Raw genomic sequence first — 24,624 nt, 5'->3', positions numbered from 1 at the left:
AGAGACCTTCAAGGCCATGGACCCCAGCCCAGCCCCTGGCACCCAGTGCCACATCCAGGCTTGTTAAACACCCCCAGGGATGGTGACTGCACCCCCTCCCCAGGCAGCCATTGCAGAACTTTATCCCCCTTGCTGGAAAAGCTTTTTCCTGCTCTCCAGCCTGAATTTCCCTTGGCACAGCTCGAGGCTGTGTGCTCTGGTTGTGTCAGAGCTGCTGGAGAAAGAGCCCGAGCCCAGCTGGGCACAGGCACCTTTCAGGGGCTGCAGGGAGTGCTGGGGGCAGCCCTGAGTCTCCTTTTGTGCAGGCTGAGCACCCCCAGCTCCCTCAGGGGTTCCTCGCAGGGTTTGTGTTCCCAGCCCCTCCCCAGCCTCACCATCCAGTGCCTCACCATCCACATTATCCACCTTTATTCATGAAACTGCAGAATGGTTTGGGTTGGAAGGGACCTTAAATCCCACCCAGTGCCACCCCTGCCATGGCAGGGACACCTCCCACCATCCCAGGTGCTCCAGCCCCAGTGTCCAGCCTGGCCTTGGCCATTGCAGGGATGCAGGGGCAGCCCCAGCTGCTCTGGCAATTCCATTCCAGCCCCTCCTCACCTCCCAGGGAAGAATTCCTTCAATCCCCACCCAGGTGTTTTTCCTGTTTCATTGCAGAGCCACATCTTGTTGAATAACCTGAGTCTCAGCAGGGTGTCGTGTACTCTGTTCTAAAGGCTGAATAAACATTTTATGAGCTCTTTTTCTCTATTTATGATCAGTCATGTTTTGTTCTGCACATTTTCTCTCTTCCTCTTAAAGGACAGAGCAAAGTTGTAACTCTTCTATCATTTCCAAATTAATCTAATTTGAGCAATTCTTTGCCATTCTCAATTTCATGCAAATACCAGTGCCATTACTTGTGCAAATAGTTGGTGTGTCTCTCCACGTTTAGAAAATTAAGCATTAATTCTCACTGTGGGCTAGGACAGCCTGTGTTGCATGACAAATAGATTGGAGGCATGCAGGAAAAAAAATTACACTTCACAAATCCAGCAGAGAGCTTTGCTTTTGAGCACTCACAGCGTTGGGCAGAAAAAAAGAAAGATTGTATAAAAATTGACATGTTTTAGCAACTCCCAAAAGAGGCTGGTGGGGGTTTTTTTCCCTATTATTATAGAAGTACTTGGCAGCTTCTATTTTGCTGAAGCATCCTATTGACTGGGATGAAACCTCTTTTTTAGAAAGCGCTTTTAAGTGTTTGCTTTCCCTTCCAGACGCTCTCACCCACAACAGAAAAAAAAAATAGTGTTAAAATAATGGGAAATGCAGGGATTGTGGGGCCTCCAAACTCTGCACAGAGTGCACTCTGACTCCTGGCAGGTGTCCCTGGGAACCTGGGAAAGGGGAGGAATGAAAAGGAAAAGGAAAAGGAAAAAGGAAAAGGGAAAGGGAGAGGAAAAGGAAAAGGAAGAAAAAAGAAAAGAAAAGAAAAGAAAAGAAAAGAAAAGAAAAGAAAAGAAAAGAAAAGAAAAGAAAAGAAAAGAAAAGAAAAGAAAAGAAAAGAAAAGAAAAGAAAAGAAAAGAAAAGAAAAGAAAAGAAAAGAAAAGAAAAGAAAAGAAAAGAAAAGAAAAGAAAAGAAAAGAAAAGAAAAGAAAAGAAAAGAAAAGAAAAGAAAAGAAAAGAAAAGAAAAGAAAAGAAAAGAAAAGAAAAGAAAAGAAAAGAAAAGAAAAGAAAAGAAAAGAAAAGAAAAGAAAAGAAAAGAAAAGAAAAGAAAAGAAAAGAAAAGAAAAGAAAAGAAAAGAAAAGAAAAGAAAAGAAAAGAAAAGAAAAGAAAAGAAAAGAAAAGAAAAGAAAAGAAAAGAAAAGAAAAGAAAAGAAAAGAAAAAAGGAATCTTTCCTGAGGCTACACAAGGCTTTGACCCAAGGGCACAGCTCATCCTCCTGCATGGGATGGCACTTCTTCAATTTTGGGGTCATTTTCAGGAGATGCACGAAAGGCACCATGGATAACCAGGGTGGGGACACCTCCCACCATCCCAGGCTGCTCCAGCCCCAGTGTCCAGCCTGGCCTTGGGCATTGCAGGGATGCAGGGGCAGCCCCAGCTGCTCTGGCAATCCCAGCCCAGCCAGGAATTCCTCATTGCCAAGATGCCATCCATGCCTGCCCTCTGGCAGTGGGAGCCATTCCCTGGGTGCTGTCCCTGCAGGCCTTGGCCCCAGTCCCTCTGCAGCTCTCCTGGAGCCCCTGCAGGCCCTGCAATGTGCTGGAAGCTCTCCCTGGAGCCTTCCCTGCTCCAGGGGAACATTCCCAGCTCTCCTGGAGCCCTGCAGGCTCTGAGGTTTCCCTGGATCCTTCTCCTCTCCCAGAGTGGAAGTGGGAAGGCAGAAGCCTGAGGAGCAGCAGTGGTGGTTTCCTTTGGTGAGCCTGGGCCATGGAATCACTGTCCCTGTCTCCCATGTGCTCCTCAGCACTTTTGTTCTTTTTCAGGCTGGAAATTGCTCTTTTTGCTGCCTGGAATTCTGTGTTCAGGACGATGAGGCCGATTTTGGGAAATTCACTGAGCAGAGACTTGCTCAAGCCATTGGATGCAGTCAGGGTTTGTGGCTCAGCGGTTTTAATTTCCTCATTAACTCTTTATTTTCCCTGCTGATGAGATTCTGTAGTTTTATATCTTGAGTTCCATTTCCCAGCAGTTCCTCATCCCCTTTAGCTGCTGCCCCAAACCAGGAGAGGCAGCTCTACACAAAGCTCTGGGTGTGGATCTGTCATCCCCATATAAATTCTCATCTTGAGTGTGGTAAAAAAAGCTGGCAAGGTCAATTTTAAACTTATTTTTTTCCCTGGCTGTGTAAAAACAGCTTCACAGCAGCTGAAAGGGGCTGAAATTTAGGACTCAAATCAGGTTTTTTATCAGACACCACTAGAAATTAAATAGTTCCTTGGAGTTGCCTTCTGCTTATGATCTCGAATAATTGACACATGGCAGATTTCAGTATTGTTAATTGTTTAAAATAATATTATATTGTTAAAGGAGGGTTGATGCTCCAAGGAATCCAGAGTCTGAGGTAGTTTAAAGGTAAAAGTGGGTGTTTTCAGAGGTAATACAAACATCTCAACTTTTCAGGTTTTGCTGAGCGATCGGCTTCGCTGATAACTTGTGGCAATGAGTTCTGCAGGTTAATTATGCATTTAATTGGTTTCAAATTTGTTGCTTTTCAATTTCACTGTTCACTGAATATTTCCTTGGTCTTGTATTATGAGAGGGAGTAAATAGGAGAGCCTGGCTCTCCTTCTCTGAACATTTAATTATTTTGTGTACCTCTCTCCTGTACACAGAGCTCTTCTCAGGGGTTTGGTCTTTATCTATCTCCAGCTTTTTCTTTTCCAAAACTTTTCTCTGCAGTGACCAGAATATAAATACACAGAGAGTGACCAGAGCTCTGGGAGGATCTGAATTTTATTTGTATCAAATACTGTGATCTTGTTGTGGTGCTGTCTTCTCCTTCCATTTTTTTTAATAAATCTCCTCCTGTTTTAATTTTGCTGTTTTAACATACAGGACGAGTTTGCCTTGGCTTTTCCTGCAGGAAAATCAAGTTTTTCTCTGGACATTTGTAGTCAGGATAAAAAAGCTTCACTTGGCTCAAGCTGACTTTTTTTTCCAAGTTATTTTCCACTCATCCTCATTGGATCCATCCCTGGAAAGTGTCCAAGGCCAGGTTGGACCTTGGAGCACCCTGGGATAGTGGGAGGTGTCCCTGCCATGGCAGGGGTGGCACTTATAGGTCCCTTCCAACCCAAACCCTTCTGGGATTTTACCTGCCATGATCTTCTCTGGTTTGATCTTTTTGGCCATTTCAATGCAGTAATTTCCATGAAATCCTTGAGGATTTCATTGAAGTTCATTATTACTTGTTTTACGTTTTTCTGTGCGTAAGAATTATGCACAGAATTAATAGAAATATTTTTCTGTGCTATTGAATTATTTTTGAATATCCTCTTGGACAGCTGGTTTATTCCTTCCAACTGTGACAAAAATTTACACAAAACTGTATAAACATTTTAGTAGAACCATATAGAAACATGTTTTTGGAACAATCCTTGCAGTGTTAAACCCTTTAAATGTTGTGTCAGCAAATGTTCATGACAGGGATGTCAGAGCATGGAATAGAAATGTCAGCATCAGTCCCTCTCTTCCCTGTTTTTCCTGCCTTCAATTACTTAATTATATTCATAATTTTGAGGGTTTGTTCAGTTGCCCATTCCCAAATTCCTGGCACACTCAGACATGCGCCATCTGAACAGGGCAAGGGCTTATTAAAAACAAAAATTATTGTCATTTATCGAAACCAAAAATTATTGTCATTTATTAAAACCAAAAATTATTGTCATTTATTTTTCTACTATGGTCTCCACTAAGCTGAATCTTTGTTTCCCTTCCTGTCTTGCATTAAATCAGCTTTTTGCATCCAGTTTGAATATTTTCAGTGCTTAGAATATTATTTATTTCTGTTAGAATAACACAAACAGCAGCAGAGCTTGAAGTTTAATTCTGTTAAACACTGCACAGATGTGTAGTGAGTTCCAGGCTGTGCCCTGGAGACTCCGCAGTCAAATGAGAAGAGAAATCAAAGTGCATTGAGTGGAAGTTGGACACAGGAATTCAATGACACGTGTTATAGGATTATATAAAAGGAAATGCTCACCAATAATCGATGCATAAATCAATCCCAGCCCCTTTCAGACCTGTTCTACTCAAGGTAATAATTCTCTGGTGCTTTTCTTTCAGAATAGGTTGTTCAGTCTTGAAAGAAAATGCTGAAAGACCAGCGTTGTAATTTAGTAATTAAAATACAAAGAGCATTAAATCCTGCTGTGTTCTCCCACTTTCCCAGGGGTTTGCTGGGTCTTTGTTTGTAGGTAGTAATTTAGAGAGTTATGGTAACTACATGGTATTAACTTAGGATTTTCACACTTAGTTAAATATTTTATGGATATAAAATGAAGAACTGCAAACTGTCTTGTTAATTGTTTGAATTGAGTTTTCGGAGTGCTGGAAAAAATGAAACAGAGCTAAAAACTGACTTATTAATTGGGATAAGTGTTTAGTTTGATATATGTGCACACTACTAGTGTAAATATTTTCTTTACCACATTAATTCTTTGTCTGTCTCAATGCCAAAAGGCCTTTTGGGAAAGTTGGACTTTCCAAAAGTCCACCAAAATTATCTTCCCTTGGCAATGGTGAGGCTAATCCCTGAATTTCACTGTTAAGTCAAATATTGTGTTTAAAGATGAATTTGTTTCTGAGTTACTACTGCAGTCTGAAATTATCTGCTGGTTACAGTTCTTTTATTCTGCAGCTGAATAGGAAAATCTCTGGGAAATAAAATGGCTGCATAATTTGAGGCTGAATCAATGAGTTTTGATGGTTTGTTTATTACTAAATAGAAGAATTCAATTTAACGAGATCAAAATTCCAAAAAACACAGCTAAAATACCTTTAAGACAACAGATATCTGTATTTTTATTGCCTTTTTGAACTTCTAAAGATGAAGGTTCTGCTTGTGTTGTATCTTTCAAACTGAGAAGCGCCTGATGTAATTACAAGTGGCTCAGTTCTTTGTCTTGAGCAGAAATCAATCCCTTGAATAGCAGAGCAGCAATAAATGTCCTTTCATTTGCTATTCCAAAGTGGATTTCCCTCCTTGGGCATTGTCACTTTGTGCCTTCAGTGGGAATTGGCCCTCAGGATCACAGATGGAGCAGTGAGGCACCTTGTGCTGGGAGGGAATGATCTCAATTCATGCAGAGTTTGGGTCACTTGATAGAAAAAGTGGGATATTCACAGATGGAAAATAACTCTGGAGAATGGCCCCTGATGCTGAGAGGCCTCTAATAAACACAAAATCCAGGAGGTTTGCAATGGGATTCCAAATGAGGTTGGCTTTGAAGTGCCTTCAATGAGGTGGTGAATTTTTATTGCTTTTATTAACGCTGCATCCCTGAGAATTATTTCACTCTTTCTGTGCATTCCATGGAGTCTTCAGTTTACAAAGCACGAGAATTGTGGCTTTTAAAATGATGATAATACAGCATTGTTGATAAATGGTGCTGGGGTTTGGACACAAGAATGAAGAGTCCTAGGTGGAAAGCTTAAATTTCAACATTTTCTCTGAATATTTGGGTATGAGGCAACTGAGGTGCAATTTTCTTCTCTCTGGCTTCGTTTTGGATTTCAGTGGTGAATTTTTGGAAGGGTGGTGCTGCCTTATGTTTTGCTTTGTTTTACATCATGTTTTGTTTGAAAATGCATCAAATATTGACTCACTGTGCTTAGCAATAACTTTTCTTTACCCTTCTGTTATTTAATCCAGGAATTGAAAACTATTTCTGTAAAATCATCATTGATATCAATTCTGAACATGGTAAAAAATGGCAAAAATATTTATGGTTTGCTACAATAGCAGTGTAAGAACAAAGATGGAAGTAGAACACAGTCCTAAATCAGTTTGCTGTCAGGTTTTTTTCCCTGAATTTTACAGGATAACGGTCCTCTTGCTCTGTTTTATCCACTTTGGCTCATGTGGAGCAGTCTGCTTCTTTCAGTTTAGTGAAAAACTCCATCTTTGACATATGACTGAAACATCAGAAGCTGTCAGCCACGGTTAGAGACAATATTTGAATTGCTACAAATACCTGGCAGCAGTACAGATAGTCTTTAAAATGTTTGATCTCCTTGGACTGTGTTGGCTGACTGAAAAGCATGGATAGAGTTTCAGGAATAAGTCATGCCTCCCTTTCATTCCCAGTGACACACAGAGATGTAATTCAGATTTTTTCAGCATCTCTTTTTCCTTTGAACCACGGTTGGATGGAAACATGAGGCTTTTCTGCCTGTTGCTAATCACTAGAATAGGCATGAGTGTATTTTAATTTTTATTTGCAAGGAAATCAAGTCTTCAGAGTCTGTTGTTTTGAAGCTGAGCTAACCAGATGGTTCATTGGGAGTTTGGTGAGAAGTGGCAGCTTTTCTTTAGTGCTGATATTGTACAAAGATGGGTTGGACAGGGCTGGGAGCAACCTGGGCTGCTGGAAGGGCTTGGAATGACATGATCTTGGAAGTCTCTTCCACCCCAAACCAGGCTGGCATTCTGTAATTGTTCATTTCTGCTCACTTGGTACAAATCTGAGATTTTTCTGCCCTAGATTTGGGGTAGGATCATAAAATAAATCAGGCTGGACGAACTTGCGGTCCTCTCAAGTGAGTGAGTGGTGACTCAGAACTTCTCTCCTGCTGCTTCTCCTCCATGAGCCCTGTCCCTTGCAGATGGAGAAGGCTCAGCAGAGCTTCTGTGTCTCCATGCTGGGAAGTTCTCAAACCCCAGCTGGATGCAGCCCTGGGGTGCCAGCTGTGGCCTCTTCCCTGGCCCCATTTGAGCAGAAACCTCTGGGATCTTTCTGGTCTCTCTTCTCTCCCTAAATCATCCGCCTCCTCCTCTTCCAGTGTCCCACATCCTGGAGGGGCTGCCCAGGGAGGCTTGGAGTCCCCATCCCTGGAGGTGTCCAAGGAATGCCTGGAGGTGACACTCAGAGCTCTGGGCTGGGGACAAGGTGGGGATTGGGCACAGCTTGGCTTTGGTGATCTTGGAGGGCTTTTCCAGCCTGAGGCATTCTGAGGTTTTCCTTGCTCAGCTTTTTATTCTGGCATAGTAGAAGCACTTGTTGGGGTGATGCCTCAGGGTTTAGCTTTTCTATTTTTCACACTCTGTGCTGCTTTAGTGTGCAGTTCTGAGCTTCATATTATGGGATGGTGATCTCTGTGCGCAGAGCAGGGAGACAAAACAATTCCTGCTCCAGCTGGGCACCAAGGACAAATGACCCAAATCTCAGCCCAGGAGCACAAACCCCGTGGGCTGCAGAGAGAAAAACAAGCAGGGTGGGACTGCAGGGGCTAAAGCTGGAATGGGACAATGAACTGCAAGGTGCAAATGGAGCAGAACTGATCCCAGGGAGAGACCCCGGGAGCGCTCGTGCATTTTGGGGCCATTTTGGTTCATCTTGGGTGCAGCCCTGGCTGGGCTCTTGTGCTGCCCAAGGTGCATCCATGGAGGAGATCCTTTTCATAAATCCCTGCTTCAATCTGGAACTCTGCCCAGCCTCTGTCCTAGCTCAGCCTTCACAGGGCATCGGCGGCAACAACCTCAATGAATTTCTGCCTTGGAGGAGAGTGACGTTCCTGTGGGTTTTTCCTGTGCCTATTCCCATGACTCACATTTGGATTGGAGTGTGTAACTCTTTTCTTGGCATTTGTACATTTGTGTTTTTCTCCTTTGGTCTATAATGAGATTCAGTAAATGAAGCTTCTTGTCACATCTTCTGTTCTTACATTAGATCCTTACTTGTTCATAAATTCAATTTTTTAATTTTCTCCATTAGCCTCCTCCTCTCAATGTGATCTTTTTTATCTGCTCGACTCGCTCTTTTAGGACTTCATTATTTTTAGAAAATGTACTGTAGCACATTTAGTGGTAATTACAAAAGCTTGTTTTAATTACACTTGTCAAAGACTCTGTTTTATGATACATTATTGGTGCTGCCATTTCCAATTCCTAACAATTCTCCACCTTCACAAATGGAAATGAACATCCCTCTTTTCAAGTGATGTGTCCACACGATTTTTTTGTGCTTAGGGATGATTTTGTGTGTGCTGATAATTTAAAAGGAATTCTTTGAGGGGGAAGGAACCAGCATCTGTTCTCAAGAATATCCATAAGTTCCTGGTGTTGCCTGTTCAGTATGATGAGTGTATTTATATGCTGAAACAGAGGGTTAAAAATTAAAACTGGGGCAGTTCAACATCCATGAAATGTGGAAATTGGGAATTATTTTTCTTGGGACACTCCATGCAGTGGAAGAGGAGAGTAGTTTTACTGATCATAATAATTTATGCAAATTATGAAGCTTTATCTGATTTTATCTGTGTGCAAACGTGGAGGCACAGGGCTATACCTGGGGGAGTGGGAGAGGAATTCAGTGGATGTCAGATCCCTGGAAACATCCAGGGTCAGGTGCGCAGGGCTCTGAGCAGCTTGATGGAGTTGAAAATGTCGCTGCTTGTGCAGGGATTTGGGAGAGGATCCTTAAGGTCCCTTCAAGCCCAAACCATGATTGTTGAAATGCCCAAAAACTGTTTTACATGTGACATTCAAAGCCTGGACCTGAATTCCCAGCTCTGGAATTCACACCTAGCTCTAACCCATGGATATGCTCATCCAGTTAACCTCAGGTTGGAAAAGACATGGAAAACCTCCAGCAGTGTGGTAGAGGAAGATCATGTTGTTTTGAGAGGATGATGTTTTGAGAAGATGATGCTTTGAGAGGATGATGTTTTGGGATCATGTTTGGAGAAGATAATGTTTTGAGAGGATCATATTTGGAGAAGATGATGCTTTGAGAAGATCATGTTTTGAGAGGATGTTTTGAGAAGATGATGTTTTGAGAAGATGATGTTTTGAGAGGATGTTTTGAGAAGAACTTGTCTTGAGAACATCATGTTTTGAGATGATGATGAAGATGATGTTTTGAGATCTCTCTTGTTCTGGTGCATCCCACCCATCCTGAGCTGCCAGCAGATCTCCTGTGGGATGGTGCTTAGGGAGCTGCCACCACTTCCTTTTAACCTTTAATCCTTTAGATTTTCCTTCAGGCTCATCCCAAGACCTGCAGCTATTCCATGTGGGCTTTCCCAGGAGAATGAAAGCCCTCATTGCTGTGGTCAGCATTTCCTTCGGAAAATTTTACTCACAAACAGGAGCTCTTCCAGCCCCCAGCCCCAGTGCCAGGTCTGGAATCCTTGGATGTGCCTTGGGAGATCACCAGTCCCTTGGTGTCCACCTGCCCCATCCCCTGATGTTTGGTGAGATGATCCTGAGGCAGGACCTTCAAGGGACTTTCACCTGGCTGATGTTAATTTATAAATTCAAAATGGACTCTTCTTTTGAAGAAGATCATTCTTTTCCCAGAAAAACCCAAACTGGAGCCATCTCAGCAGTTCCACTGTGAATTTTTGGGATGTTAATGAATTTGAAGCTTGGGATAGTGGAAGTTGTTGGGGTTGGAATGAGATGATTTTCCAGGTCCCTTCCAACCCAAACCATTTCATGAATTTGGGTGAGGATGGTTTGAAGGGACACAAAAAAAATGTCTATGCTCCAAACCTGGGACTGCCAAAGGCTTCAGGAGCTGAGTCTGAAATCTGCCTACAAACCTACATTCAACCACCTGATAATGATTTTTTTATCCTCACCTTAAATAATAGCCATTTATGACCACACACACTTGGAATCTTGCTGCATCCAGCAACAGATTCCTTTTTTTCTTTATTTTTAAAATTTAATTATTAAACATAGGTTTTCAACCAGCTGCTTATTTGCTCTGTTCTGCCTCACAGAGGACAAAATAAATGTGCTTTTGTTGTATCCAGTGTGAGCAGGGTTTGGTTTTGTCCCAGATGGCTTTGCAGGTGTCCCTGCAATCAGGTACAAGGTGATTCCTGGAATTTTTTGGAGGGAAGAAATCCATTTTTCCAGTGAGGGCAACTCCTACCAGTGCTGTCCAAATCCAGGTGCTGCCTTTGAAAACAAAACCCAGGTTGGCCTTTAAGTCTTGGTCCAGTTTCCCTGTGATAGTGAAGAACCTGTGTTTAATATTAGTGATCTGATTTGGGTATTAAATTTGGGTGGTTTTTCTTTAGAAAACAACCAAACAAAGGTTTTGTCTGTCAGAGCTTTTCGTGAAGAAACAACCAACCTGTTCCAGTACCTCATTTACACCTGAAGTGCAGCATTCAGCTAATTGAAAACATGGCTGTTCTTAATTATTTTCTTGCAGCTCATTGACATTCACAAGGATCTTGTTGCTGCAGCCCCATAAATATAATATTACTTTACAGGTTTGTATTTTGGCACTCAGTTCTCCTCTATTGGCATATTTATAGTCTCCTGTATAAATGAATAATTTTATTTATTATTAATTCATATGAACTTTGCTGTGTCTGCGTCGCTCTACAAGTGTTAGGGGTGGAAGAAACTCTTTTTTGCTGATTTTCTTACTTGCCAACCAAATCTTCCAGTTACTTTCACAACACAGGGAAGCAAGCCTTTGGATAAGCAGATTATTTAGTATTTTATACTCTATATACTATATATATAGTATATTATAGATACTATAAATAGATATGTATATATACAAATACACTATAAATACATAAATACATATATATACTATAAATATACTATAATATAATGTATTTATCAGTGACAGATCACCACAATGAGCACTGTCACTGTAGAGCAGTAAAATCCAGCTGGTTTTATGATTAATTATTTTGAGGGGTGACAGGGAACCAAACCCAAAAATCAACCCAACTTCCCAAGTTAATCAAATTCCCAGAGCAAAATCTTCTATTCTGAGGGATATCCTTGGAATAAATGTTGCTGTGATCAGGGAACACAGCAAGACAGAGGAAAAGGATTAAGCTCAGCTTAAATCTTGGAGGATAAGGATGGGTTTTGTCTCTTCTGTCGTTGCTGTGCCCTTGACCTGTTGTGCTCTACACCCTGCAAAGCTGTGCCCTCAGGATTTGTCAGAAGAGGGGCCAGTGAATTCAGTCAGGAGGTTCTTCCCTAGGTTTTCTTCCATCCCATTGCCTTTCAAAGTCAGTTTTAGTTCCAGCTCGTGGATGGAATCGTGGGGAACACGACTGGAATGAAGAATTAAACCTTAACTGAGTTCTCCTGAGCTTTATGGAATATTAATTATATCTTTTCTTTGCCACTGGCCTGTTTTGCACAACAGGAATGTTCTGGAGATCTTCTGTGCTTTGGGGATCATGGGATGGTTATGCATGGAATATTTGCTTTGGGTACCCATGAAGATGCCTTGAAGATATGGAATATGAGATCTGGAATATGATAGATGGAATATGAGATATGGAATATAAGATCTGGAATTTGATATATGGATTATGAAATCTGGAATATGAGATATGGAATATTAGATATGGAATATCAGATCTGGAATGTTAGATCTGGAATATGAGGTATGGAATATTTGATATGGAATATGAGATGTGGAATATGAGATCTGGAATATTAGATATGGAATATCAGATATGGAATATGAGATGTGGAATATGAGATCTGGAATATTAGATATGGAATATGAGATATGGAATATTAGATCTGGAATATGAGATGTGGAATTTTTGATACTGAATGTTAGATCTGGAATATGAAATATGGCATATTAGATGTGGAATATGAGGTATGGAATGTTAGATCTGGAATATGACATGTAGAATATTAGATCTGGAATATTAGATATTGAGTATGAGATATGGAATATGAAATATGGAGTATGAGATCTGGAATGTGAGATCTGGAATATGAAATGTAGAATATGAGATCTGGAATAATCGATCTGGAATGTGAGATATGGAATATTTGATATGGAATGTAAGATAGGGTATATTAGATATGGAATGTTAGATTTGGAATATGAGATCTGGAACATTAAATCTGGAATATGAGATCTGGAATGTGAAATGTAGAATATGAGATCTGGAATATTTGATCTGGAATGTGAGATAAAGAATATTTGATATGGAATGTAAGATAAGGGAATATTAGATATGGAATGTTAGATTTGGAATATGAGATCTGGAATATTAAATCTGGAATATGAGATCTGGAATATGAGGTGTTCTGGCCCAAGTTTCCAGAGAAGCTTGTCTGTCCCTGGATCCCTGGAAGTGTCCAAGGCCAGGTTGGACAGGACTTGGAGCAGCCTGGGATGGTGGAAGGTGTTGGGGTTGGAATGAGATGATTTTTCAGATCCCTTCCAACCCAAACCATTCCATGAATCCATATTTGGGAGAGTCTGGTTTGGGGGACACAAAACTTGCAGTGAATTTTAGAAGTTCTGTAACCACTGGATGTGGGACATCATCAGGGATTGTCTGCAAGGAGAAACAAACCATGACCAATACAAACCATGGGAATTTGGCTGTGGAATAATTCATGGAATGAGCTCAGGGAAAGCTGTAATTAATGAGGCAAGGCTGATTTAAATGCTGGGGGACAGGGCATGTGCTCCATGGAATTCTGAGGGAGAGGCTGCCAGAGGACAGAGTTTAATTCATCCAAAATACAGCTTTTGTGGGGTATTTTTGAAGAAGTTGCATAAAAAACCCCAACAATTTCTAAGTAGTTTTCTGCATTTTTCCAGATATACCTGACATGCATGTGGAGGGTTTTTTTTGCATTCTTTCTGTTCATGATGATAAAATAAATTTAATTTGAATTTTAACATTTTTTACATGCTTCAGGACATAGAAGCAAAGGTAAGGAGTTGCATGACGAAACAAGGGAAAATCCAAACTTTTTAAAGTATTCCTTGGGTGTTTGCTTAAAAAACTCAAAAAATCTGGACAAAGGGAATCAAATCTTGTATCTGTACAATATGTGGTGTAGTTGTTGTAATGACCTTTATTAGATAATTATTAATTACTAAAGATATTTTATTAAAAATGCTGAACCTGGAAAGTATTTGCATTGATAATTTAGGTCCTTTAAATCCTTCATAGCTTGTTTAAAATCACTTGTCTGCTATTTACACTGCAGGACTTAGAGCTTTATATATATTTAATAAATTCCTCTGTGCCTGTGTGCTTTTTAAATGTATTTTCTAATTTTTAATGAGTCTCCTTAATCCTGGAAAATGGGAAATACTGCAGATGAAAAGCCAAAAACATCAATTTGCTGGGAGCAGTATCTCTTAAAAGAACACTGAGGTCATATTGGGATTGAAAAGATAAATATTGTAAATTATTCTGTATTATTTTAGATTCTTGGACATGGGAATGATCCCATGGTCAGGTTTTTCTGCTTAGTGAATTTTTCAGCCAATGTGGGAGTTTCCAGAGGAGTGATTCCTAATTAAAGAGAACAGGAGAGTTTTGGATGCACTTTTTAGCAAATATATAAAAGGATTTTGTTTTCCCAAATATCCACCTGTTTAGAATTAGGTTTTATTAAATTCAGAAGTGATTTGCCAAGTTAATTCAAATTAAAACCAAAAATAAATCCCAGCCTGGTGCATTCTGGTGATGGTTCCAAATCCATTTGGGCAAACTCAGGCAGAGCTATTGAGGAGGGGAGGAAAGAGCCCAGAACTATGGATTATATATCCTTGATATTTTCAGTATTTTTATTATTCTGTTCCTTTTTTTTTAGGCCAGGCAGCTGGAAGAGAAGGACAGGGAGCTGAAGAAACACGATGCCTACTACAAAGAGCAGCTGGCTCGGCTGGAAGAGAGGGTAAAACCTTTTTTTTCCCTTTTAATGCACATTTTTTCCCTTTTTTTCCCTTTCTGTTCATTTCTGCTCCTGGTTATATTTACAAGATGACTTTTTTAAGGAGAGAAAGATTAAAATTCTGGCCAGAAGGGTTATTTTTGTATTGCTGCTGCTGTTTCTGCCTTAATATTGACAAGGTGGAAGGTTTGATGGGAGAATATTTGTTTTCTTTCCTAACAAAGTTCTCACATTTGCCGTGGGATTTCATCTGTCACGGTAATTACAGACAGAAAAATGAAATAATGAGGTTATTTTATACCAACGCTGATGAAGAGCCAGTGGAAATGAAGAAGTGTCACCAAGTAAAATAATTTAAATTAAAATAACAACAAAAAAAAAAAGTGAAGTGTGAAGGGACATAGCGAATTTCTGCTTTCAGTGGGTGGAATTAGTGATTCCTCCAGCAGCACACGGAGAGTTTAATTTTAATTCCAAGTTTATACCATGTTTAAAAGGCACTTCTGTGTCTTTATCTCATCACAGACTTGAAATTAAACTGTAGAGAGCAGCTTGGGAAGCTGTGGGACTTGCTTACAGTGGCTTAACATATTGCTGTTAACATTCCTATTCTTCACAGGGTATTATTTTATAGGATGTTAATTTCAAATAATTACTGCTGTCATCATTTCCTGGCTCCCAGGTTGGTTGTAACCTCCAGCCTGAATACATTTGCCTCCTTTGCCCCTCTGCCTTCTTCCCGAGCTTATATATTGGTGATTAATTCAGATTTTTTTGTGTTAGTTGGTTGTGAAAATTGTTAACAAGATTCATATTCATTGATGCAGCTTAGCAGGCCAGAAGAAAACCCCTTGTTTTTCTGGATTAGGAGGAAGAACATGTTGCATAAATTATCAGGGTGTGTAATTGGTCTTAATGAATATTTTAAATCAAGGGTACGTCCGATACCGTGTCGGTGTTTTGTCCTCTCTTTGTGAAGATGACATTAATGAAGTCCCATGTTCTTGGCAATGAGAAAGAGCTTGAAAGGATGAGGGAAAATCACTTCAATGATTCCAAATCGGTGCATTATTTAAACATAAATTAAAATTATTTCATTTATTTTAATTAAAAATTAAGATCCTTCACCAAAAAACTCCACAGAACACTTTCCTTTTTCTCACATAACTGGCTTGGTGTTAGAGGAGAAAGCTTCACTGGGATTTTATCCAAACTGGATTTTTCTGGGGTCCTAGTGTGGAATAATTCATGGCAAAGGGTGTCTGATAAACCATGCGTCTTGGACAGCTTTTTCTTTCACCTTTTTTTACCTTTTACATCTTTTTAGTTGTTTTTCTTGGTCATTTTTCACATTCATGGCCCAGTGGCGTCACTTGCTGCTGTTAGTGAAGACTCCAATGTGTGTAAATACATTTTTGTGCTGTGCAAGGGAGATAATGAACTTTAAATAACTTCATTGGAGTTCTGCTGAGTGCCACTCCCAGGGGATGTGAAATAGGAAATTCTGCCATCTCTTGGTTTGAAAATCCCCAGGATTAGAGCAAGGAGTTCTACATTCCTTGTTTTATACCATGGGTGATGTTGCTCTGCATTCAGAGTGGAGTTTCTGTGGTACCAAGCCTTCTGTTTTCATTCTGACTCCTATTCCTGAGGTAAAATCCTCTGCTTTTCCAAGTTGTCATCCACTTTGTCATCAAGGTAAATTTTCATCTCTCTCCTACACAAAAAGTGCTGTTCCATCTCTGAGAGGATCAAACTCCGTGTTCCAAATCTGACTTGGAATTTCTTCAGAGAGGTGGAGATTTCAGAGTGAAAACCTGTACAAGCATGGGGGTCACAGCTCCTGCAATCCCACCTTCCCTCTTGGGGTCACCTGGGAGCTTCTGTGCTGGGAGTTTTGAAAAATGGGATGGAAATAGGTGTGGAAATGACAGAGCATAGAAAGAGGCTGGTTTGTTGTTCCTGAACTTGTCCTGATTTGGACAAGTGGCTTCACTTGCTGCTGTCAGTGAAGACTCCAATGTGTGTAAATACATTTTTGTGCTGTGCAAGGGAGATAATGAACTTAAAATAACTTCATTGGAGTTCTGCTGAGTGCCACTCCCAGGGGATATGAAATATGAAATTCTGCCATCTCTTGGTTTCTCTGCTTGGTTTGAAAATCCCTGAATTCCGTGTTTTATACCATGGTTGATGTTGCTCTGCATTCAGAGTGGAGTTTCTGTGGTACCAAGCCTTCTGTTTTCATTCTGACTCCTATTCCTGAGGTAAAATCCTCTGCTTTTCCAAGTTGTCATCCACTTTGTCATCAAGGTAAATTTTCATCTCTCTCCTACACAAAAAAGTGCTGTTCCAGCTCTGAGAGGATCCAACTGTGTGTTCCAAATCTGACTTGGAATTTCTTCAGAGAGGTGGAGATTTGGGAGTGAAAACCTGGACAAGCATGGGGGTCACAGCTCCTGCAATCCCACCTTCCCTCTTGGGGTCACCTGGGAGCTTCTGTGCTGGGAGTTTTGAAAATTGGGATGAAAATAGGTGTGGAAATGACAGAGCATAGAAAGAGGCTGCTTTGTTGTTCCTGAACTTGTCCTGATTTCAGTGGAAGGTGCACAGAGACAGAGAGCATGGGCTGCTCAGCAGAGTTGGAATTTTGGAACAGGAGGTGGGGTGGGAGCAAGTGGAGCTTGGAGAATTTGTGTCAGGATGAAGAAATGTTCAATCTGAGTCTGTCACCTGTGACAAAGAATGCTAATTACAATCTCAGATCATTCCCACATCAAATAAGCACACTTTAAAAACACTTCAGTTATGCCTATGTGGTATTTCTGGCTGTTGCATCATGGAGTGTCAGAGCTCATCTCGATGATTAATTGGCTTTTTGATTATTTAGCCTTTTCAATTAGAAGCTTCGTATTTGTGTTCTTCAGTGCTGCTGAAAAAACAATGCAGACGTTGATAATAAAGGGAGATGACAACAGAACAGATTAGTGTCAGCACAGTGTGCTCCTTATGGAGAAAATTATCCATATTCAGTGCCAGATGAAGCCTGTCAATTATAAAATATTTCAGTGACTCAGGGAAGATGCTCAACCTTTACAGGGTATTAATACAGGACAAAATAACTGTGCACAAGTGACAGCTGTGATAGTAAAACATCAACAGTTCTATTCTCAGGGGGAATAACTGTTCATAAATTTGGTTTATGTGCTAAAAACCTTTTGATACTTCCCCAAAACCCAGCAATTCCCCGACCAGCTGCCAGTGTTTCTAGGTCAAAGATAGCACATAAGCTATTAGTTATTGCATGCTCCACAGCAGCAGAGCAAGAGCAGAGAGTTGAACAAAGCAGTTAAAGAACAGCCTTGCCCTGCTCTGCATCTGACTGGGGTGTGCAGCTGTGATTTAGGTGCTCACACGTGGGGCCTGGAAGGGAATTTGTCTCTGTTTTTCATTGTCCACCCACAGGAGGAAGGTGGTTCTTGAGTGCAGCAAAGCCCAGAGATAAAACAGTGCTGAAGTCACCGAGTTTTTGTGCTCCACACTGTATTAATTGTTTATTTACAAGTGCAAGGTCCTGCACAGGGTTCAGGGCAGTCTGTTTGGAAGGATGAAAGTTTGACAAGAATGTCTCACAGATACGTGCGCTTAGCAGAAAGATTTTTGAATGTAGAATCTGATGAAGGATTAGATATGGAAGCAAGTTTTGATCTAGAATAAAAGAATTGCTGAGCCAGTCTCACTGGATAACCTAGGAGGCAAAGGGTGTGTTAGTTAGAAGGGGTTTTATGGCTTAGAGCAAAGGATAAACCCACCCCAAACAAGAAGATGTTTTTACCAAGCACAAAGATAGCACAGGCAAACAAGTCAGCAAATGGTGCAAGTAGAAAAAAGGTCTCAGAATTTTCCACTGCAAGAAAACTGAAAAACAACTTCTAGCTTCAACTGTAATGTACTAACTTTTAGTGACTGGAGAACAATAACATGAAAAAACCAAAGGGTGTCCAGGCCTGCCTGCAGCTGGAGCTGACAGCTGTGGGCACAGCTCTGTCACCCACCAGCCTGGGCTGCTGTGACACCTTGGATACAATAAACTGCATTTTGGAGAGTCCCTGGAGTCCCACATCCCTCATTCAGGCACTTGTAACAGTCCAAGCACAAATCCAGGCTGAGGGGAGAAAAGGCAGGAGAGCAGCCCTGGGGGGAAGACTTGGGGATTTTGGTGAAGGAGAAGCTGGACATGTCCTGGCCAAGGGCATTGGGACCCAGAGCCCCCTGTGGGCAGCATGGGAGGGGTGAATTCTGTCCCTGTGCCCCTCTCAGGTGAGACCCCACCTGCAGAGCTGCCCCAGCCCTGGGGACAGCAGCAGCAGCACCTGGAGCTGCTGGAGAGAGCCCAGAGGAACCCATGGAGCTGCTCCAGGGCTGGAGCCAGCCTGGGAGAGCTGGGGGTGCTCACCTGGAGCAGGGAAGGCTCCAGGGAGAGCTTGCAGCACATTGCAGGGCCTGCAGGGGCTCCAGGAGAGCTGCAGAGGGACTGGGGCCAAGGCCTGCAGGGACAGCACCCAGGGAATGGCTCCCACTGCCAGAGGGCAGGCATGGATGGCATCTTGGCAATGAGGAATTCCTGGCTGGGCTGGGATTGCCAGAGCAGCTGGGCCTGCCCCTGCATCCCTGCAATGGCCAAGGCCAGGCTGGACACTGGGGCTGGAGCAGCCTGGGTCACTGGGAGGTGTCCCTGCCATGGCAGGGGTGGCACTGGGTGATCCTGAAGGTCTTTTCTAACCCAAGCCATTCTGTGACTCTCTAAGGAGAAAATAAATTTTGTTTGGAATAAAGAAGAGCCCCTGTGTGAAATCAGAGCCCCTTTCCAAGGAAGGCCATTCCGACCCTGTGTGCCACATGCATCTCTGTCTGTCCTTACTCATGCACTTCCCTGTAACTGAAGCTGTTCCAGTTCTGGTGTTTTAGGGAAAATCGTTGATATCTTCATTCTCTTGTGTGGCAGTCACATTTTCTGGAAAAATCCCTTCACCCAGGATTTCTCTCCTGGGAAGCTGAGAGGCCTCAGAGAAAAAGGAAAACAATATTATCTCGTTTGCTTCTCCTGTGTTTTGCTGCTTTGGAATGTGGTTGGAGATTGTTTATCCAACAGGTGATTGTTTCATTGGTTTCATGGGAATTGTTTTCACTCAGTGACCAATCAGGGTCAGGCTGTGTGGGGCTCTGGAGAGAGTCACGAGTTTTTATTATTATCTTTGTAGCCTTCTGTAAGTATCCTTTCTCTATTCTTTAGTATAGTTTACCGTAGCATTCTTTAATATAATATAGTATCATAAAATAAGAAATTAGCCTCCTGAGAACATGGAGTCAGATTCATCATTCCTGCCTCCATCTGGGGGTAACCCAAATACAATACTCTTGTCCCTCTCATTCCAGTGGAGAGGTGCAGTATTTTTACCTTGTTTCAGTCCCAGTGTGCATAGACTTTATTCATAACCAGCTCTGCATCTCCAGTGTCCCTTTGCTGTGCAGCTTCCATTCCCCATCAACACTTGCACACAATTTCCGTGCAGAGCAGCTGCCATCCCAGTTTTCCTTCACCCCTTTGCTTTTTGCCTTACAACATTTTTTATGAAGGGCACATGACCCTCTGCTGCTTCTCGCTGTAGTTTTGACATCACACAGACACTCAGTGAGCTGTGTCTGCTCCTGCTCTGCCTCTGAGACTGATGGGACTCCCCAGTTCCAATTTCCTCCAGCAAACCCAGCTATTTTCATGTTGCACTGCTTCCTAATGCTAATATGCATCATTAGGAGAATCCTGCCCCAAGTCATGGGAGCAGAAGGAAATTAATTTTAATACCCTGCTGTATGACACAACTACTTAGTTTATCAGTGTGAATGAGCAAGATATGGATCCCCATATTAATCATAATATTTTCCACTGGAGCCAAATTTCTGTGCTCCTAGAAATACTTCTAAGTGTTGAGCATTTTGGTGTGAAGGTGGTTGTGGGGTGAGGTAATAGAATTATCCTGGAGCAGGAATCTGAGGGGTGGCTGAGGGAGCTGGGAAGGGTCTGGAGAACCAGGAGAGGCTGAGGGAGCTGGGAAGGGGCTGGAGAACCAGGAGGGGCTGAGGGAGCTGGGAAGGGGCTGACCTGGAGCAAAGGAGGCTCAGAGGCCCTTGTGGCTCTGCACAAGTCCCTGCCAGGAGGGGACAGCCGGGGGGGAACAGGGACAGGAGCAGAGGGAACGGCCTCAGGCTGGGCCAGGGCAGGTTTGGAAATTGGGAAAATTCCTTTCCTAAAAGGGCTCTCCAGCCCTGGCAGAGATGGAGTCTCCATCCCTGGAAGGATTTAAACAACTTGAAGTTGTGACACTTGGGGACATGGCTCACTGGTGACCTTGATGATCTCAGAGAGCTTTTCCAACCTAAACAATTCCACAGTTCTGCCATTCTGTAGGATTTTGGAGGTCTCAGCGTTCCCTTGGATTCAGCACACATTTAACAGCCCAGGACTCACTGCTCTGACAGTCTTAGCCCATCCCACAGCCCCCACACAGCCTTGTGGTGGCTTTTGTGTGGGGACTCGTGCCCCACAGAGGGCTCAGTGCCAGATCCCAGCCTGGGAATGCAGACTTTGAGTTCAGGAAATGTTGATCCACTTCTCTGCACCCGTTTTTTCCCCCGCCTTAAACGTTGAGGGAGGATTTGCAAATCCCAAGCTCTGCACTTAATTTGGGGATTCTGCTTTCCATGGAGGCTGTCAAGGAGCATTAACCTTAAGGTAAGATGAGCACACAGAGCACAAAGCTCTGAGCTGATGGCACATTCTATCCCAGGTGTTAAATGGTATTATCCATCCTGCTTGCTACAGTAAATAGGATTTTGCTATTATGATGTGTCAGGATTTTCAGAGAAATCAAATTTACTAGACACTAAACTGCCATCCTTACTGCTGAGCAGCTTTATTCTGGGATCTTGTATTCATCCTAATCCTGTTGGTAGGAAATGCTTATACCAATTGTGTGGGGAAATTATAACTTAATGATCTCTTCCTTTTTGTATTCAAGGCTTAGGATGGCCCAACATGCTCTGCAATGATAGCCCCAGTGCTGAGCTGAGGAGCTGATCTGCAGCTTCCCAGCCAGGAATTGGCTTTTTCTCATCAGCACAAGTGCTCAGGTGCCAGCAGTGCCAGCCCCACATTTGTTCAGAGGCTTCAGAGCCTTGTTTACCTTTTCAGATCTCAACAACTCAGCAATCAGAAGCTGTTTGCTGGGCTTTTTGTAAAGTGGAGTTTGCAAGATGGAGATAACAGAGGGGGGACTGGTACAAAGCGGGATAATAACCACAAACATTTTCATTCCCTACAAGGTAATTTAGCAATTTAAAGGGGTTTTTTTGTTTGTTTGTTTCTATTTGTGTTTGGTTATCAGTGTGTTTACTCTTTGTGATCTCACGTGGCTGTAGCAGGGAGAATTCCATGAGCAGAGCATGATTCTGCTCTCACCTCTCAGAGTGTTTAGAAGTCTGCGTTTGCCAGAGCAAACGTGTTTACTCTCCCCACATTTGTGTGCATTCCTTCACACGTTCCAAAGCCAGCTAGCAGGGATGTAGGTGCATGTTTGGAGACTTGAGGCTGCATCCAGCCAAGTAGGAAATTATTTTGGCTGATGAGCACTTAGGGAAGAGGCAGGGACAGCTCAACAAACCTGGTGTTCTCGTTCCCGTGAAGGCATGGAATTACTCCAATATTCCCTAAATACCCGTGGTTTGAAAGAAAATAGTTCCATCATTCCCACTCTGCTCCTATTTTTGAGATTCTCTTGGTATTAGTGTCCTGTTTCTATTTGCCTGGCTCTATTTCTCTTTCTGTATCAAATAAATAAATGTATATATGCACCCACACACACAGAGTCAATACTTTAACTCCATTTGCAAGCACTTTTCCAATAGAAGCAATAAAATACATTACAGCTTCCATGTGATGAATTCCACTGACTGCCATATCATCTCATTGTTAATGAATTGTGTTATTTCTGTGAAGTTAGTGGGGCCTTTTCCTTTTTAAATGGATATTCAGCTGCCACTGTGACTTCTTGCAGCTCTCCCAAATCGCTGCAGTGGGAGACCTGAGGAGAAAATCAAGATATATTAATTTCTCATTTTGTGCTTGGGCCAGGAGACTTTTCTATGTCTCAGCTCATGTGCTGCACCAGGGAGATAAAAGTAGGAGTTCATCAGACTTTCCCAGTGCTTTGTATTTCCACATTGCTCCTGAAAAAACACCCTTTTTTAGCACTGACCAGAACGTAATGTTTTTGTCAGTTTAGCATAATAAAGCTGTCAACCCACCCAGTGATCTTGCCAACATTAGAAAATTCCTCTTTTCAGATTTCATTCTGTTTGGGGGACAGAGCTTTTGTTGAATTGCTTCTTGCCTGGCAGGTTGAGATTAGGAAACTTGCTACCAATTACAATATCTGAAACCTCCACCTGATTGACAGCCCAGGCTGGAGTGTTGGATTTAATGCTCTGCCTCCATATCTTACCCAGCCACAATCATTATTCTGAACAATTGGGTCTCAGCCTTGATTTCATTTTTTTCCTGCTCATAATCTTCTATTTACCCTTTCTGACTAAGTAGCTAAGATGTTTATTATTAAACACACACCTCAGCCATGCATTTTTCCCTCAAGTGCACCAAAAATGCAGAAGTTTCATGTTTGCCATGAAAAATACCTGCTTCAGTCTCATCTTTCACTATCACATATCCAATCAATAGCAAGGCTGAAATGCTGCTTAATAACAAAATGAGGAGTTGTTCCACGCTGAATAGCAGCTATTGATGTTTCCCTGAATGTTTGTATATAGATTATTTTGCATTATGTATGTGTGTCTTCACAGAGAACAAAAAACCCTGTGATAACCAATATCCCAGGATTTTTCCTGCTGTGCACTAAGACACCTGATCATTTTTAACGTGGAACCACAGTTTCATACAGGTTGTTGCAGTTTTTTATTTCTTCAGCATGTGCAAAAAAATTTAAAAAAGGTTTAGAAAGTTTAAGGAAAAATATTAGTTAATTCCATGTTTTTATTTTGGAGGAATTAGCACAAGTCCCTGGGGTGATGGTATCTGGATGGAAACTGATAACTCAGAGCCCTTGTGTTTATAGAATCACAGATTAATTTGGGTTGGAAGGCACCTAAAAGGTCATCCAGCTCCACCCCCTACCATGTGCAGGGGCACCTTCCACTGCCCCAGGGTGCTCCAAACTATCTGGGAATGCCCAGCCTGGAGAGGAGAAGGATCCAAGGAGAGCTTCCAGCACATTGCAGGGCCTGCAGGGGCTCCAGGAGAGCTGCAGAGGGACTGGGGCCAAGGCCTGCAGGGACAGCACCCAGGGAATGGCTCCCACTGCCAGAGGGCAGGCATGGATGGCATCTTGGCAATGAGGAATTCCTGGCTGGGCTGGCATTGCCAGAGCAGCTGGGGCTGCCCCTGCATCCCTGCGATGCCCAAGGCCAGGCTGGGCACTGGGGCTGGAGCAGCCTGGGACAGTGAAATCCCAGTGAAGCCAATTTTATCTAGCACCTGTCACTTTCTGAGTCAAAATTCCAGCATTTCCTCAGCCCCCCTGGTGATCATGGGGATTTTTTTGGGTGTAGTTGCATCTGAGCTTTTCCCCTTCTCCTCCTTACAGAGCGAAAAAAGCTGTCATGAGAGGGAAACATTTTAAACAGGCAGAAAGGACCAAACTGAAGGCACTTTTTGAATGTTAAAAGCTGTGTTTATCACTTTACATAGGATATGGCAAAATGTTTTAACATATGGGGAGTTAATGAATAAGCAGCTTTCTCTTCACCCTGCTCTGTTCCCTCCTCCCACCATCTTCCCATCACAAGCTGAAGTTTGGGAACAAATACTGCGCTAAGTTAATGTTGGATTAAAGCAACCCTCAGGGAGGATTTCTTAATTGAGGTAACGTAATTAGAAAAGATTACAACTCTAAATTGAAGTGACCATTCCCCTGTGCTGGCCCTGCTGAGGGACCTCAGATCAGAGGGGCTGGAGAGTGTCCAGGGGAAAGAACAGAGCTGGGAAGGGTCTGGAGAACCAGGAGGGGCTGAGGGAGCTGGGAAGGGTCTGAGCCTGGAGAAATGTCCCTGGGGGTGCTGGTGACAGCAGCTGGACATCCCCAGGTGTGCCCAGGTGGGCAGGAGGCCGATGGCACCGGGATTTTAGCAGGAA

General features: G+C 42.4%; 1 protein-coding gene across 1 annotated transcript in view; it reads left to right on the top strand.

The window, feature by feature from the left end:
- CHCHD3 (coiled-coil-helix-coiled-coil-helix domain containing 3) overlaps positions 1 to 24,624 on the top strand; it is a 139,769-nt gene that overhangs the window by 68,417 nt on the left and 46,728 nt on the right. The window contains exons 5-6 of the mRNA XM_031061888.1: positions 13,376 to 13,390; positions 14,283 to 14,366. Of these exons, the coding sequence (XP_030917748.1) occupies positions 13,376 to 13,390; positions 14,283 to 14,366 (99 nt within the window). The remainder of the gene's footprint in view (positions 1 to 13,375; positions 13,391 to 14,282; positions 14,367 to 24,624) is intronic.

The sequence above is a fragment of the Geospiza fortis genome, unplaced genomic scaffold, assembly GCF_000277835.1.
Source record: "Geospiza fortis unplaced genomic scaffold, GeoFor_1.0 scaffold61, whole genome shotgun sequence".
Lineage (NCBI taxonomy): Eukaryota > Metazoa > Chordata > Aves > Passeriformes > Thraupidae > Geospiza > Geospiza fortis.
The sequence above is the reverse complement of the archived record's forward strand: the minus strand, read 5'-3'. Positions and strand labels throughout refer to the sequence as shown.